At 38.3% G+C, this 16,024-nt stretch overlaps 1 protein-coding gene across 1 annotated transcript in view; it reads right to left on the minus strand.

The window, feature by feature from the left end:
* LOC101859068 (adenylosuccinate synthetase) overlaps positions 1 to 16,024 on the minus strand; it is a 28,171-nt gene continuing 12,147 nt past the window's right edge. The window contains exons 10-13 of the mRNA XM_005090621.3: positions 12,652 to 12,776; positions 10,245 to 10,342; positions 7,041 to 7,190; positions 1 to 6,194 (exon numbers count right to left, since the gene is read on the minus strand). Coding sequence (XP_005090678.1) covers positions 6,142 to 6,194; positions 7,041 to 7,190; positions 10,245 to 10,342; positions 12,652 to 12,776 — 426 coding nt within the window. The 3' untranslated portion in view covers positions 1 to 6,141. The remainder of the gene's footprint in view (positions 6,195 to 7,040; positions 7,191 to 10,244; positions 10,343 to 12,651; positions 12,777 to 16,024) is intronic.

Consider the following 16,024-nt stretch of genomic DNA (forward strand, 5'->3'; position numbering starts at 1 on the left):
AAAAAAGAAAGAATAATATTTTATTCTGGGTAACATGACATCTCAGTTCGGTCATATTTTCAACACAAAATATCACACGGCGTGGGTGTGGAATACTTGATGGACTTGCACACAGATAAGCCGACATCACAAAAGGAAGCTGGGGAAAGGCCTCCATATTGTCACATTCACAACACAATTGCTGAAGTCAAAGCAACTGCAAAAATATTTTTTGTTGTTGGAAGAAAACTTGACGGGGAAAAAAAACAGTGCTTATGAAAGATCTTCATCAACCTTATGACTTGAACAAAAATGAAAATGTGTTACAGGAGACAACGATCTTATACTGAGGATATGAAACCAACAGCAAGACAATTTTGCACTATCAAAAAGTAGAAACTTGGAGGGGGAGAGCTGACTCCAGTAACTGTGTAATGAAAAAAGGACAAAGTAATGACAATGTGCCACAGACAGTGTACACAGCCAGATGTGAACAGCAGATGGGGTACAGGTTAACACGAGTGATACTGAATGGCGAACAGACTGGGTAACATAATTTGACAAATGTTGTCATCGGGAGAATAAAAGGGGGTGTTTGTATACTCATTTCAACACTAGATCAGCAAGCTTAACATTTCACCCTTCTACTTATCCTTTTGTTCCCATTATTCTAATTACTACATTAACACATATTTACCAACCAAGTTGCAATACTTTACTACTATGAACTTGAATTATATTGTTACAAAAATACATTATATTCATATAATATAAAAAGCCATTACTATGACCTTACTACAATGTTGTTGCCCACACAATCTTTACTCCCTTCCATCATTCTGTGTTTTCGCCTTCTTTGATTCATGGTTCATTTTTCCCTGTCAATTACTTTTGGAAAGGTGTGTGTTCATGCCTTCACTACTACTGCTTAAAAAATCAACAAAAACACTACTCTTCACATTTGTGACCATCCTCTTTTCTCTGCCAACACCCAGAATTTACTGACACTGATCACTCAGCATATTGATACGGACTTCCATCTAGAGATTCATCTACATCTTGCCTACTTGGTGCTATCTTGTAACTACAATTTTCAACTATTGAGAGCATTTGTCACAACTGTAAAGGTGTTGAAAAATCTCCCCTTTCAGTTACAAACCATCACACTTACGCTTGTTGATTAACTGCAGAATTTTAAAATCATTTTTGTACTCACTCCAGTTGTTGCGACTATATAACTCTGTCCTTCCTTTCTTTCCAAAATAACAAGTCAAAAATATAACCATAATCTATAGGTTCATGTTAATTCCGTCCATGTAAAACCCCCTCGGTACTAATTTCACAGTAAAAAATTGACAAAATGTTGCTGGTTTGCCGTCGACAATATTTTGACTTACAAAGAGTCTTTTCGAAACCAGAAAAATGGAGTAAGTACAAGATAGCACTAAGCTTGCGATATTTGTGGAAGCCTATGAAAAGGTAGTGTTAACTTACACAATGACTGAATAGGTAAATAAAGCAATGTAAGTATAAGCTAATTTTCAGTACAAAATTACACTTCACTGAAGAAACCCGAACAAACATTCATAGCCAGAGTGTACACTGTATACATGTAAGCAAAAACAAACTCCTATTTTTCAGCAGGATAACACTAAGAACAATACAGGATTATAAGTATGAATGAAAATGAAAATGTATTAGGTCAGACAAAGATTTGAATGTACGTCACACATCGATGCAAGTAACATCAAATGAGCATTCACAATGGCAACAGATTATCACAAATCAATCCACAAAAGAATAAAATCATATCTCTAGCAAAGGGAATGAGAACCATGGTAGAAAAAGGTGTCCAGCACTCATAATCTTATCATGCCCCCCAAAGGAAAACTAGAAAAGACAAAAATAAAAACATTTCATTCTCCTTTAAGTCACTGATGCTGGATCCCGTGACCCCCACAGGACCAGCTTTATCATTTTTTCGAACTTTTCGTAATCCCAAGAGAGCCTCGGGAATCGTTGTCAGCGCTGGTGCATCCATTTCTTTCGTTTCGTGCGAAGTTTCGCTGAAGTGGGGGTAGAACTTCTTTTAATACAAACTTTTAGGGGATGTCACTCAGGATATTACAAACGTCAATTCTAGGGAAAATGGCTGCCCCCATGCAGACTTCGAGTGTACGCGTACGCAGCAAACCTAGCAACATTTTTTATGTTTTCAATGAGTCTAGTTCATCAGAAAGTAAACTTAGCCATCCTAATGATCCAGAATTCACACCTCAGAGGCGCAAAAGGCCTGACAGTGATATTTCTGTTAGTAAAAGTGTAACTTAGTGTAAGTAGATCTGGTGTGAGTAAAGGGAAGGGTAAGCTAAAAAAGATTCTTAAGAAAACCAAAATTCATGTGCTTTTCAAAAATTCATTTTTTTTTAAAGTATAAAAGATACAGCATTAAAATTTGTTTTATTTGAAAAAACACAAATGTCTCTTACTTGTGTGAAAAGGTCAGAGCAATTGAACAATTCTAAGTAAAGTTATGATTTTTAAAATAAAACCCTCAAAAACGTCAGTCGTCTTCAGGGGTTGTGCGCCTCGCGAGACCTCAGTCTTCAGTTAGTTAAGAAAGTTTTTAAAAGTCAGAGTGTCGTAAAATTCCATTGTCACAACAAAAACCTTTGCAAACCAAACAGAGTAGAGCATAGTCATAAAGTATATTAATCTCTTCTCATTTCCACCAACCACCAGACGATCACTTCAAAAATAAAAAGAGAGTGAACCAATAAATTGCTGCCAAAACAAAAGAAATACATTTCACCCTTCTCGGTTTGAGAGGCGATGTCAAAAGCACAGGGGGTTGCAATGCATCCTGCACTAAGAAGATTTTTTTTCCAAACACCAACCAGTAGATCAATCTCTTTTGGTGAGCAAATACTCAAAATGTTTTTAACATTTCACACTGAAATCATCAATTGAATAGTAACTGAAGTTGACAAGAACAAAGATATATATACAAGTGTGATTAACCAGAATAGAAAAAATTAATTAAAAGTTATATAATTCAAAACAAAACACACACAAAAAAGAACTACTTAAAAAAATAAAACTGGATGTACACATACTTCATTTATGATTCATGGTTTATAAGCCTGATCAATTCTACCATTCTCATTCACAAGACATTTTATGTCAAACCACACCTAGACCAGGTTGCAGACAATACTCCAACACAACAATACAAAGCACTTTATCAAAACAAGTTCAGGACATTGCTGTTTACATATAATTGTGACCATTTTTGCTAAATAAACTGTCCATAGCTGTCCTTATGAACATGAAATATTAACATTTTATGCACATTTTAGTGTACATACCTAAGGCTTAAGGTATTTCTGTTTGTTTGTTTTTTAAATTCATAAAGACACTACCATCAAAATCAAATGGTTTTCTTCTTTCTTTTTGAAAATATAAATTTTTATCTACAGCCCAGCAAAGACTAAACCATTCTTCAGTTTAAAGAATTCCATTTTTCAAAAGCAGGACAAAAACCACTGCATATTAAAGGGAAAAAAATGAGACAGCATCAGTCAGTTGATTAAACAGGGACATGAAAGAAATCTCCCTGACAGAGAAAAAGAATTTTTTAAAAGGTCACATCTGAATGGTTTTGGGAAAAGCACAAGGTAAAAAACGTTCCTGCCATCAACCCTTATCTCTTATTATAAGACACCAGTGAAGAATAATCCACACCGCTTCATTCTTGTGACCAACTCCTTTCACTTGGCAAAACTGAACATGAGTGCTCTAGGAAAATATATCTCTACATTGCATCCTATTGACTACTCCATCGTGTGAAGTATTCGAATGCGGAAGACACCAAAATCTACATTGTCTCTAGTTATTCCATCAGATTGAGTGCGAGTGCTCTACATACCAATATCTACAGTGTATTCACTTCCACTTGATTACTCTATCGAATGGGGCACCCGAGTGATTTAGACACCAACATTTACAGTGTCTACTCCCATTGTGTGGTGGCCAAAATGTCTCAACATTTATCGTTGCACTCAACTGTCTCTTTTTGGTGATGGCGACTCAAATAAAACTCTCCAACCATATGATGTAAACATTCCAAGCAACAAAACTGTTATTTCAAGAGAGGACACACCACTTTATTTGGACGCTCTGTTACTTTTGTATAGCACACTCATGAATAGATGATACATCAACCTTCCCCCAATAATTACATAATGATAAAAATATATTGGGCCACTGAGATTCAGTTGGACAACAAGAGAGTACTAGGCTGCACACAGAAAGACCTAGTGATATATAATATACATAACGAAAAATAGACCTATAGTTTTTCCTGTAATTTATGTCTTTTGCTGCGTAACTCTTGGGTCACTTACAGGCTTGACTACTTGTGTACAAACAGATATCCTGTAGCTAGTCAAACTGAGGCTTTCTCCCAGTGGTAGGCTATATTTTCAACAGGGTACCCATAAAAACTCTCTCTAGCATATTTTTCCCAGGCCACTTCTTCCACGTGAATCTTTAAAAAAGTAAAAATGTACAATTTCTTCTACATTTTTTTAACAGAAACTCAAATGAGCTTATATACCACGACACAGGGAAATGTACTTCCTTCCAATTAGCACCACAAAACATATCATAACAAGGAAAGATAAAAACAAGAGTAAACTAATGGTGTATTGAGTCTGACAACTTGAGGGGAAGAGATAAAGAATCGGTCAAACCGCAACATGCAGCTTGCAGTAGGGAAGGAGTTCACAGACAGAGAAGCCAGGTTGTGTACATGCATTAAAAACTTGAAACTCAAGGACTACTCCTTAAACTGCATCTATAGCTTGTTAACTTTCGTTTGCCTGTGATTAAAACAAGAAGATAAAAGTAAACCGCTCCTATTTATCGTCTAAGGTCTTTGCATGCAGGTGTTAAAGATGGATGACCAACAGAATATAAAAGCCCAATAATGAGGCCCCCAGGTCATTGCAACTAAAGGTTCCAATATTTTCTTTGATGTTAGACTAAAGTGGGTCAAAAAATAATATGAGATGTACTGCATTAAAAATTATTTTTGTTTGGTCACTGGCCTACAGAAATTCCTTGTGCATTTGCAAATTAGTCAATGAGGTAGAATTTTCAAGAAGTAAACAAGCTATAGTCATTGTTCGTCTCAAAAATAGAGAGAGGACGTCAAAATAGCTTCTTGCTTCTGGGGAAGGACTAGGTTTGTGGATCAATTGTGCAATTCAATATTGAGAATAATATTTTGTTTAAAATAATTTATCTTTTATCCAAACATATCAACTCTAATGACTTGACCAGATATTGTACTTGATGACAAAAATTGTTTTTTTTTAATGATTGCATCATGTTTTTAACCCTGGATGTCTTTAACTATTACTTTTTTATCTTTCAGTTGCACATTTTGGACACCCGAATTTCATGGCTAGTTTTCATCCAGTTTGCTCTCAATTTTGTATGAGGTATCCTATAAGCAGTATCCCAAGACTGCCTTAAGCTGCTGCAGAATACTGTCCGGTACCAGTCTACAATGCCATGTCCCTGAGCTGAGGTACAAAACCAGGCATGGTACAAGTACATGTTATGTTAATAAAAAAACAAGCACACTTTGAATAACGAGGTAAAATAAAAATAACAATGCACATCAAAAATTCCCCCCCCCTCCCCCCCATCCCCGTTCGAAGTAATATAAAGCTTCAATTAGAGCCATATAAAAGCTTTACCTAGACAGGCTGCTAAAATTTTTTAAAGACCACTAAATGATATGTGAAAATACCTTTAAGTATACATCTCCTTACAAAGAAAAACATAAGTATATTGGAACGAAACCAAAAAAAAAAAAAAAAAAAAAAAGAACCAAAAAACAAACCCAAAAGCAACCATCACACAGATAACATGATATATATTTTTTCCTCAGAACTAACCCTCAAACAAAAAGAAGTCAAACAAGGGGCAAGCTAACCAAGGGCAAAGCACACACAGCTGCAGTCACCCATATCTCAGTGTTACACACAAAACAGGTAGAATACATGTTAGAAAATAAACCCATAAAATCTCCAAAGACAAAAACATCAGCAGCTGTTGGACCAAGAAGCAGTCAGCTCACTCGCTGCCATCTCAAGGTATAGGGATGACAGAGTCACGGTCTTTCCCAACACCCACCCATCGTACTGAAATAAACGAACTTTTTTTTAAAAGCAAATTTAAAATATTGACAACCTTAGCGCAATTAAAATGGCCATGAAAACTTTGAAGGTTCAAACAAAATCGTTCTGTCGTTTATCTCTGCGAATATCTAACAATGAAAAACCAAAATTTTGAGAGAAAAAAAACAACTGGTGACAAAAATGGGGAGGGGGGGCCAAAAAAAAACCCCAACCTTGACACAAACCGACCTATTTTTGAGCCACTATTTGACAATCTGGTAGGTTCTCCAGAAAGCAAAGGAAGTTGTATTTGACAAAATTAAATGCTGTCTAACCTACTCCACGAATTGTTGAATTCAGTAGTTTACATTCAATTAGCATCACTTACACATAATGAGGAAATTTATAATATCAAACAACAATATCAAATATTGCAAGTGAATTGGGGGAAGAATAGCAATTTTATTGATGTGATGTAGAAAAATAAAGTCATTAATTTTAAAGCTGTTTTCCCATAAACAATCTTGTACCATGTCTTACAAAACCTGCAAAATCTCCAAAAGTATTCATAATATCTGATTTTAAAAAACACAAAAAACAGCCGATTCCAAATTTTAAAACATACATAAAACTACCTTTATCTATATTTCAAAATTTGCCAACAGATGGGCCACAGGCAGATAAACATTTGTCAAAATGTCTTTAGAGGGCAAATGTGCTCAAATATTTGGTATACTTAGGTCATTGTTTTGTTTGTTTGAGAAAAGAGAAGCACATAAACACAACAATGGCCATCCAGAGCATGGAATAAATTTCATAATTTATATAATCTTATACTAAAAAAATGACAAAGAAAAAGGGTCAACTCACCAGGCACACCAATATGAGACTCAATGGTTCGTATATAATGTTGAGCATCAGGAGGCAACTCTGAAAAGCTTCTGGCATTTTCCGTGGACACCTTCCAGCCTGGCAAGGTCAGGTACTCCACTTCAACGTTCTGGAGATCATCATCTGATGCTAAACAATGAAAACAAAAACGAGCGGGAAAAAAAAGGGTTAAAGTTCTTCAAAAGCATAGGAACTTACCTACCCCCAAAAAGGAGAACAATACAAGTTTCAAGTCAAGACTGAAAGGAGAAACCCATTTAACGGATGATTAATTGAGGGTTGTCCCAGAATTAACAGGAAAATAGCCACATTTCAAGAATAAATATTTTCCATTTCCATCAAAAGTTTTTAGCAGTTCAAGGAATTCTCAATTTGGGGGCATCCTGAAAATGAAACGGATAATTTTCATTGGCGCATTATTGCGCCAAGGGTTTACCATTGATGCAATTTATTCAAATCATCATCATCATCATCAATGCCTTTCACCCCTGGCAGGGTACAGGCCACATACAAGCTCCTTCCATTTATCTCTGTCCTGAGCCATCCTTCCAAGTGAGCTTCATCTCTCTCATGTCCATGTTTCCCTTGAACTCCCCCTGCCTCGTGCTCCTTTTGGGTTCCACTGCAGTGACTGTCTTGTGATGTTTCCGCTGGGCTTTCTTCAGGTGTATCCCATCCATCGCAACTTTCTAAGTCCTATTTCTACTTCTATATCCTTTTGTCCTGTCCTTTCCCAATTATTCAAATAGGGACAAATAAATCTTCATGATGAGTAAAATCTATGCTACCATCTGACTACCAACACAGAACAAAAGGCTGAACGCATTGAAAAGTTAATTCCTGATGACAGGTGGCTCAAAATTCATGGCATTGCTGCTACTCTAGATCTTTTAGAGTCAACAGTTCACAAAATTGTCTTTGATGAGCTAGGACACAGAAAAGTGTTCGACTGCTTGTAAATCTTTTACGATTTAGATAATTTAGGAGGTGGGATGCTTTGACCCTGTCCTTCAATACCAAAACAGAATTATTGGGAGACAAAATCATAGCAAACGAGAAGCAAATATGACAAAAATCATCCCCATACAGAAATCTAACTCACATCTTCTGTGTCCAACACTGATACCTTTTAAGAATATAGTGCACTCCACTTGTAGCGAAGTCGGTTGTAAAGATCTTCGGACGTAGCGATCTTTTTCAAAGGAACGGGCACCAATGTAACAAAAGCTAAATAAAATTGAAACAGTTGTACCGAATCCAGTACATCCGTCGTGACGGCTGTAGTAATGCGTATTCTTATCCCCGGCCCATGTAGTTTACAGCAAAAATATTACTGTTTTAACGATGTTTCCCCCGTGGTTAGTTTTGACCTAGCATTGATGAACCAAATGTCTTGTAACGTTGCACACTCAAACAATAATACGAGGCATCAGACACTTAGCGAGCAATCTCCCACATGATACTATTGATAACCTTACATGATAAGTGCCGAAGCGAACACGATATGTACTGCCTCTCTCTCACTTTGCCTAGCGCCATGAGGGGCAACTACAATGCGTTGGCACTGTGGCTCAGCACTGAGCGAAATGAACACGGTTGGCCCTGCCTCTCTCTTACTTCACATAGCACCCCTTGTCCGAGTCGCGTGTGGCATGTGTCACTGGCATGTGTGCTGTCTAGCACCGGCATTGGCTTGGATGGCATGTTTCGATGTGCAAGGTGTGAGTACAATACGGCTCTGCTTCTCTGACATTACTGACACTGAAAATATGACGACAGGAGGATAAAGCGTCGTGCTTTCCTTGAAGAGAAAAATTGCTTTAAGGGACAACCTTGCCAGGGGACGAAGACAGCCAAGGACCGTATCACGGTGCTATTTGTGCAAACATGGATGGCAGCTGTAAATGGCCTCTTTTTGCCATCGGAAAATTTTAAACACCACATTGTTTTAAGCGTCTACGAAAGCTTCTTGTTCGCTAAGACTCCAACTCAAAAGCATGGATGACAGGACAGATATTTTCACAATGGCTCCAAGAGTTTGACAGAAAAATGCTTTGGAACAACGGAAAGTACTGCTTGTGGTGGATAATTGTGTGGCTTAACCAAAAGGACTAAACCTAAGAGCCACTGAATTGCTTTTTCTACCGCCAAACGCCACTTCCAAGGCTCAACCTTGTGACATGGGTATCATCAACAACCTGAAGTGTCGCTACAGAGCAGTACTCTTGAAGCGCCTCATTAACCATGTTGATGCTGGGAACCCATTTGAGTCATTCAAACCATCTCTTTCGGGTGCTGTGCAGTTAGTCAAACAAAGTTGGGATAAAGTAGAACCAGCAACCATTTCTAATTGTTTTAAGAAAGCTGGCATTGTTCACCCAAGCAATGTATGCACGCCAATAGACGACACAGACGGGGTGGACTCTTCCAGCGAATCAATAACTGTCAGAGTCAGCCCGTTAAAACAGCTTTTCCATGAATATGGCATCACTACTGTTGTCAACGCCACCGAAGTGGAGAGAATTGAAGATGAAATACAGACATCACCCGATCCATCTGAAATCAATACCAATACATTTACTACCACCGAAAAAGAAGAGGACCTTGATGCTCTTGAGTCAGGAGAGAATGAGGATGATCAGGGAGAAGAAAAGCCCATAGAAAGAAACAATCCACTGTCATCGGACAGAAAGAACCATGTTTGTCCATGTCTCGTACAAGGTCTATTTCTCTTGTACCATAGGCTTTGTATCAAGTATAATAATGAATAAAAGTAAATTAAAGTAATAAAGAAGTCTCCTATGTGGCATCATCCTGGCATGGGGCTTCCCATAATAGACATTGTTAAGTTAATTTAAATAAATGAATAAAACATGTAATAAAGGATGAACTCCCCCCAAAAAAATGATAACGTTGAGAGGGATTACGTATCTGCTTTATAAATGTGGCCACGATGCATTATCAGGGTACTGTAGGGGAAATAGCTCAATATTAACTCTACAGTGAAGTTGAGTACTCGGATTATTTCCCTTAAATTTTTCTTCCAACGGAGGTTGCGAACTTAGGATGTAGCGATCCTTTTTCTGGCCCCCCAACGACATCGCTACAAGCGTAGTCGACTGTATTCAGTAGACTATTTGAGAATGTTACATTGTATTATTAAAATATAGCTGTAAAACAAACCTGGAAAGGTGTTAAGACGCTGCCCGTTCAAGATATAAGCTACTCCAACTTTGATTTCTTCAAACACATCAAGGATGTCCAGCTTTGTCACGGCCAAACTGCAACAAAAAAACATCACATTGCCAAAACAGGAAAATGCAGGGTCCCCACCAAATCTCGGAAACTTTTTTCAAGACCCCAATTCGAGGGAAAAATAAGGCCGCTGTGCGTCAAGAATGATCCCCCAAAAAGCCCATCTATCCATAAAAAAGTAAAAATGTCTTCAAATGAATGCATATATGTACATTTTGACAAGCCTGACAAGACGCTTGTATTTGTATAACTTTCTTTCTTTTTTTTTTTTTCACAAGTGACAGCACAGGACAAATGATTTATTTTCATGACGACACAGCCTTTGAAATGCACAACCTGCATGTTACAAATGTTGCCTTATCTATCAGACTATTACCAGAAAATTTTTGGGTGAAAACGAAAGCCAAAATAGATCTTGATCCTTCCCAATTGAGCCTCGGTGTCACACATACACTTCCGCCTGTTGCCTTAGCCGCCTTTTTGCATGAAACATACTCTCAGAACGGGAAAAGCCGAATGAATATATCACAACAGCGACCAGCAAAAATGAACTTAAGGATGTTATCGGATTTGTTTTCAAATATTCAAGAACATATGTATTTTTCCGGGTCTTTCCCCGAGGTAATTTACAGATTTTCTCAAATTCCTTCGGTGTCTCTGCGATTTTTTTCAAATTACTATGTAATTTTCAGATCCCGGCAGTCACCCTGTTAATAGCTTATTTCACTTAACAATGATACCTCACCTCTGTATTCCTTGCCATGAGTTGATTCAATTACATTTGCTCTTCATAATCTATCAACCATACTGTCTAGATAGATTACGTTTGCTCTTCATGATTTATCAACCATACTGTCTAGATAGCAACACTACTAATATCACACAGGCCATATCCTTTCCCGACTTTTTCCCAACCCATCACAAAATTCCAGACTTTTTCAAGATTTCCCGAACTGGAGGGGACCCTGAAAATGACATGACTTCAATCGGACACTTTATACCATAATAATATCATGGGTTATTAATTGAAACAGTAAACATTAAAAACACTACAGAAGAAGAAAAAAATTAATAAATCAAATTAAAATTTAAAAATCCACACATGATTTTGAGTTAACTTCCAAATTTACACAAAATATAGGGGTGGGCATGTTTGATAGAAATAAAAACTTGATGATGCAATCACATGCTGTGGTCAGGCAAAAAATAATAATATTGATAAATAGCATTTGTATAGATCAAATTCTTGCTCTTCAGCCAACTCTATGCACTTTAAAATCTATATCATTATCTCAGAAGACCTGATAGCATTCTGAAACAATCTCAACTTCCTGGAGAGCATACAGTGCAAGCTATCATTTTACAGGCACTAAAACACAACATACTGACAAGAAATTTTGCTATCCATGTCCGGGTGCCTAATCACATCAGGGCAAAGTAAAGAAAATTTTCCGGAAGTGCCTTTCCTAAATACACAGCGCTGGGCCTGAACCTTGCACCGCCTGACCAGCCACCTCATGATCACGAGTGCAGTAGCCTAACTACAAGACAATCAACCAGTAAAATGAAAAGTCTAAGACAATGCTGCCATTCTTTTCCGTTCAGTTAAATGTGTAATAGTAATATCTTCAGAGATGTAAATTACCCCCCCTCCCTGGGCAGTGCTACTGACGGAAGTGTCTTCAGGCCATTCCCAAAGGGGGGGACAATAACATGTTCTTATGCACAGTAGAATTGTAAATGGGCTGATTCATCAATGTCATGCTCATAACTGTGCCTGAACATCTGCTTTTTCTTTCCTAATCCTTACTATCGTCATTTTTCCGCTAATTCTTTTGTATGTTTGTCACACTCTTATGAACTATTTCCGGGGTGCCTTGATAGTCAAAGCAGACTTTGTGCTGTAGAAGCTAGAGAGGTGAGCGGAGTAAGCCTGATTCCCTGTAAAGACTTTTTTGTTGACCCCCTCGTGCTCATATGACCTTATGCAGTTGTGAGCGCCGTAAAAACTCTACTAAAACTAAAACGATGTAAATATTCCTTCCCTGCTCTTATTGTGGTTAAAGCAGCAGCTCTCAAACCAAAATCCATCTTGTAGAGGATGGACATCTTTATCAGACTCCTTAACTTAAAAAAAAATATAGTCTAGAACGCAAATAACAGACAGTTGTTCAGGTCCCGAATTTTTTCTGACATGTACATTCTTTGTGCTTACAACACATGCATAGCAAAACTCATACATAACAAAAAGATTTTCTGCATCCCATCTGTTTCACTATGTGTATACCAGAATGTATCCATGAATTTTCGACTCGTTCAAAAAGCTGACCCTCACCCGCTGAATCCGTTGATCATGTTGGAATATTTGAGCATGGCAAGATCCAGCCAGCCACATCGTCGAAGTCTGCCCGTTGAGACTCCGTACTCCCCACCACGCTCCTGGAGTAGCTTGCCCTGGTCCTGGGAGAGACAGAGTAGGACATGTAAGACATCATATAAAATTGACATATTGTTGATGTTATACTTAATATAAAAAACCATTTAACTGAGAGAAACAAGCTCAACACTTGTTTCTTATCCTACAACCATTGCTGAGGTTTAAATGCATGTTTTCTATGAAAAATAGGAGTCAGCATGCAATATAAACAGCATAAAAGTGCAGTGGGATAACTTTTGTGTCTTCACTTGTCATATAAATCAAAGACTTTATTTCGAGTGTTGAAAAATTTTCAAGAAACTATTAACCCAGTTAGAGCATAGCATTATCAATTTGTTTGTTGGTATTGAAATAAAATGCTGTAATGCACCAGAAAATTTTACTACATATCATCTTAACCCCATAGCTGCCAAGTTTTCAAAATTAAAAAACAGATTTTCATCGCGCAGTCGGCGAAAGAGACCAGTTCTTACTTCAAAAAGATACCAAAAGACAACTTGTACTCGAATGATAAGCACACCACAGACACCTGCATGCTGTGCAGCCAGATTGATAAGATGGCAGGGGCATCCAATGGCAAAGATGTCTGGCTGGGATTCCCTAAGCTTTGTTATAACTCCATTGTTTTGTCCTATCATCACTGAAGCATTGTCTGAACTCAGAGAGATGCAGTGCATAAAGGGAACACCTAAGGTTTCTAATTCTGTCAATACAAATTCTCCTATGTTAACACCACTTGACGGACCATTGTCATTGAGGACGTCGGCACACCTTGTTTGTAGAAAGCATGTTTGTTTGGTAATTTCAAAGCAGTGATGAAGTTGAATTCCTCTGAATACTTGGCACAGAAGGTGTGTTCGCAAGGTTTTGCCTTAGAACTGGTTGGTTTTAAAAACGCATCCATCACTTGAAAGCACAACGCGCGTCCGTGATCAAAGAAATAGTTTTAGCTCCTGCATGCAATCATCACTAAGGCTGCCCGCAACACACACACACACACACGATGACCCGTGACCCGAAGTGAATGAATGAGAAACAAAGAAGGCCCGTAGGCAGACCTGCCACTCAATGAAATCTAAAAATCAGGATTTTAAAGTTTAAAAAATCAGGATCTAGAGTCTAGATCTGGTGAAAAAAAATCGGAATCAACGGCAAATAAGTCATAAGGGGCACTGGGGAAAAGGGGGTGGGGTGGTCCCGGTTCTTTATGAGGCGAGTATGCAAGACAAAGCTTTTTGAAAACTGAAAGACAGCATTATTATATGTACTCGAAACGGAGTTGGATAGACTGGGGGCGCGCAGGTAGCACTAAAGCTGAAACTCTCATAGTCTTGAAAATAGCTGACACATAACTCCAATCATCCAGGAAAAAAGTCTGCGTTTGCATACAGTAACAACGTTTGACTTCCATCGCATTTACACTCAAGGTACCCCCCCCCCCCCCCCCGGTCGTCCACACTGGTTAAACCTCGATCATTGCGACCGGTGTGAATGAACTTTGTTGACCCCGACAACCGACGGTCCCGACACACGCGCTACTCACCACACGTACGAGGTCAGCGAAAGTAGATCTTGAGCGTATTTAAGTTTAAGTGGGAATTCAAAATTGATACTACGTCGATTTTATTTGGGTAAGATTGAAGAATACCGGACCAGCGGACTGACTTTGCTTATGTCCCAACCTTAGGATTTCATAATTTTCCCGTTTTTAGTATCTCTCAATGGAGAATCTCGGACCGGTACATCTGTTCATTAAAATTTTGTCAGGGGGGAGACCCCCTCCACTCTCTCCAACCACCCGCCCCACCAACCCCACTTTCTCGCGCAATAATGTACGAGTGGTCCAGTATTCTTCAATCTTCCCTTTAGTTGAAATAACGAGCGTGAGTCAACTACTAGATTCGGCATAGATGCTTTAGAAAATAGCGTTCCAAGTTCCAGCCGATAAGAAGTCCAATCGGTGCTTCCAAGCTCTTTGCAGAACTTTTTATATTTTTTTCTAAGAATCGGACGCAACAGACGCAACGACAAAAAAAAAATCAGGAGACTGGCGTTCGAAATCGGGAAAATCGGGATGCTTGAGATTTGGGGCAAAAAAAAATTAAATCGGGATGAGTGGCAGGTCTGCTTAGGTTACTTCCCGCCTCCCGCTTTAATAGAACATTAATAACAAAGAAATACAGAAGGGGCACAACTCGCGGAAGGAGGTCGACTTTCAGTTTAATTTTAATTGCAGGGACACTACTCTCGTCGTTTTGTTGACTCCCGTACTTCGCCTCTATCCGGTCATAAATTTTCTAATTTTTCTTGCTTGAAGCCAATTTGTATTTAAAACTAAGAGGGGAAAAAGTTGAAAACGTATTTTCCGATGCCAAAACAGATTTCCGTACTCAAACCCAAAAATCGTACTAAATACGTTTATTACGTACTGCTTGGCAGCTATGTAACCCATAACTGCTGACAGTCAAGAAGATCAGCCAATTTTCCAGACATCACTATTAAAATACTGTGAAACTAGCTTCCATAGTATTTGAAATCAGCAAAAAGTCAGGTTTATCTAAAGGAGAAGGAATCCTGCATTTTAAAAGTTCATTGAAGTCCACAAATATCTCGTATGCACCTAACATGTACACAAGCAATCTCAGACTCACTAAAGTCGCTTGCTGAGTGAACAACCCGAGCTGATGCGGTACCGTTTGTGCAATATTCTTCAACATTGAATCTCATCTATTCTATTTCAAGGGGCAGTCGATGGCACAGCACGGAGGATCATCACAAGCAAGTAGCAAGTTATTGAGTATTATACACTGTGCCCATCAAGAAAAAAAAGTCTAAATAAAAAGTTATTCAAATGAGCATGACCACTCATAATGACATATCAACTTATGAGAGGGGGCTATTTGTAAGTTTGTAACACTTCTTTATACAAATCTTGTATGTGCTATAAAAGATTATTGATGAACACATCCCCATGGTATTCATGGTGAAAATACACTTTTCTAGTACCACCTGCTGGACACGTTCTGACCGCTGAGTGACCCTGGCATCCCTCCAGGAATGCTGGCCATAAAAAGTTGGTCTTACCAGTAAATTAGAGTCGAATCTCTTAAATGGCGCTGATTAAGGGTTAATTCTAACATTTTCTAAGACCTATAAAAAGTATTGAAAACACCTCCGCTCTACAAGTGGTCACTCGTAACAGTTCGTGGGTTAAATCCTTACTTAGCCTGTCTAACCAATCCTACAAGATACATGCTTAATGATTTTAGAA

Source organism: Aplysia californica, unplaced genomic scaffold, assembly GCF_000002075.1.
Source record: "Aplysia californica isolate F4 #8 unplaced genomic scaffold, AplCal3.0 scaffold00020, whole genome shotgun sequence".
NCBI lineage: Eukaryota > Metazoa > Mollusca > Gastropoda > Aplysiida > Aplysiidae > Aplysia > Aplysia californica.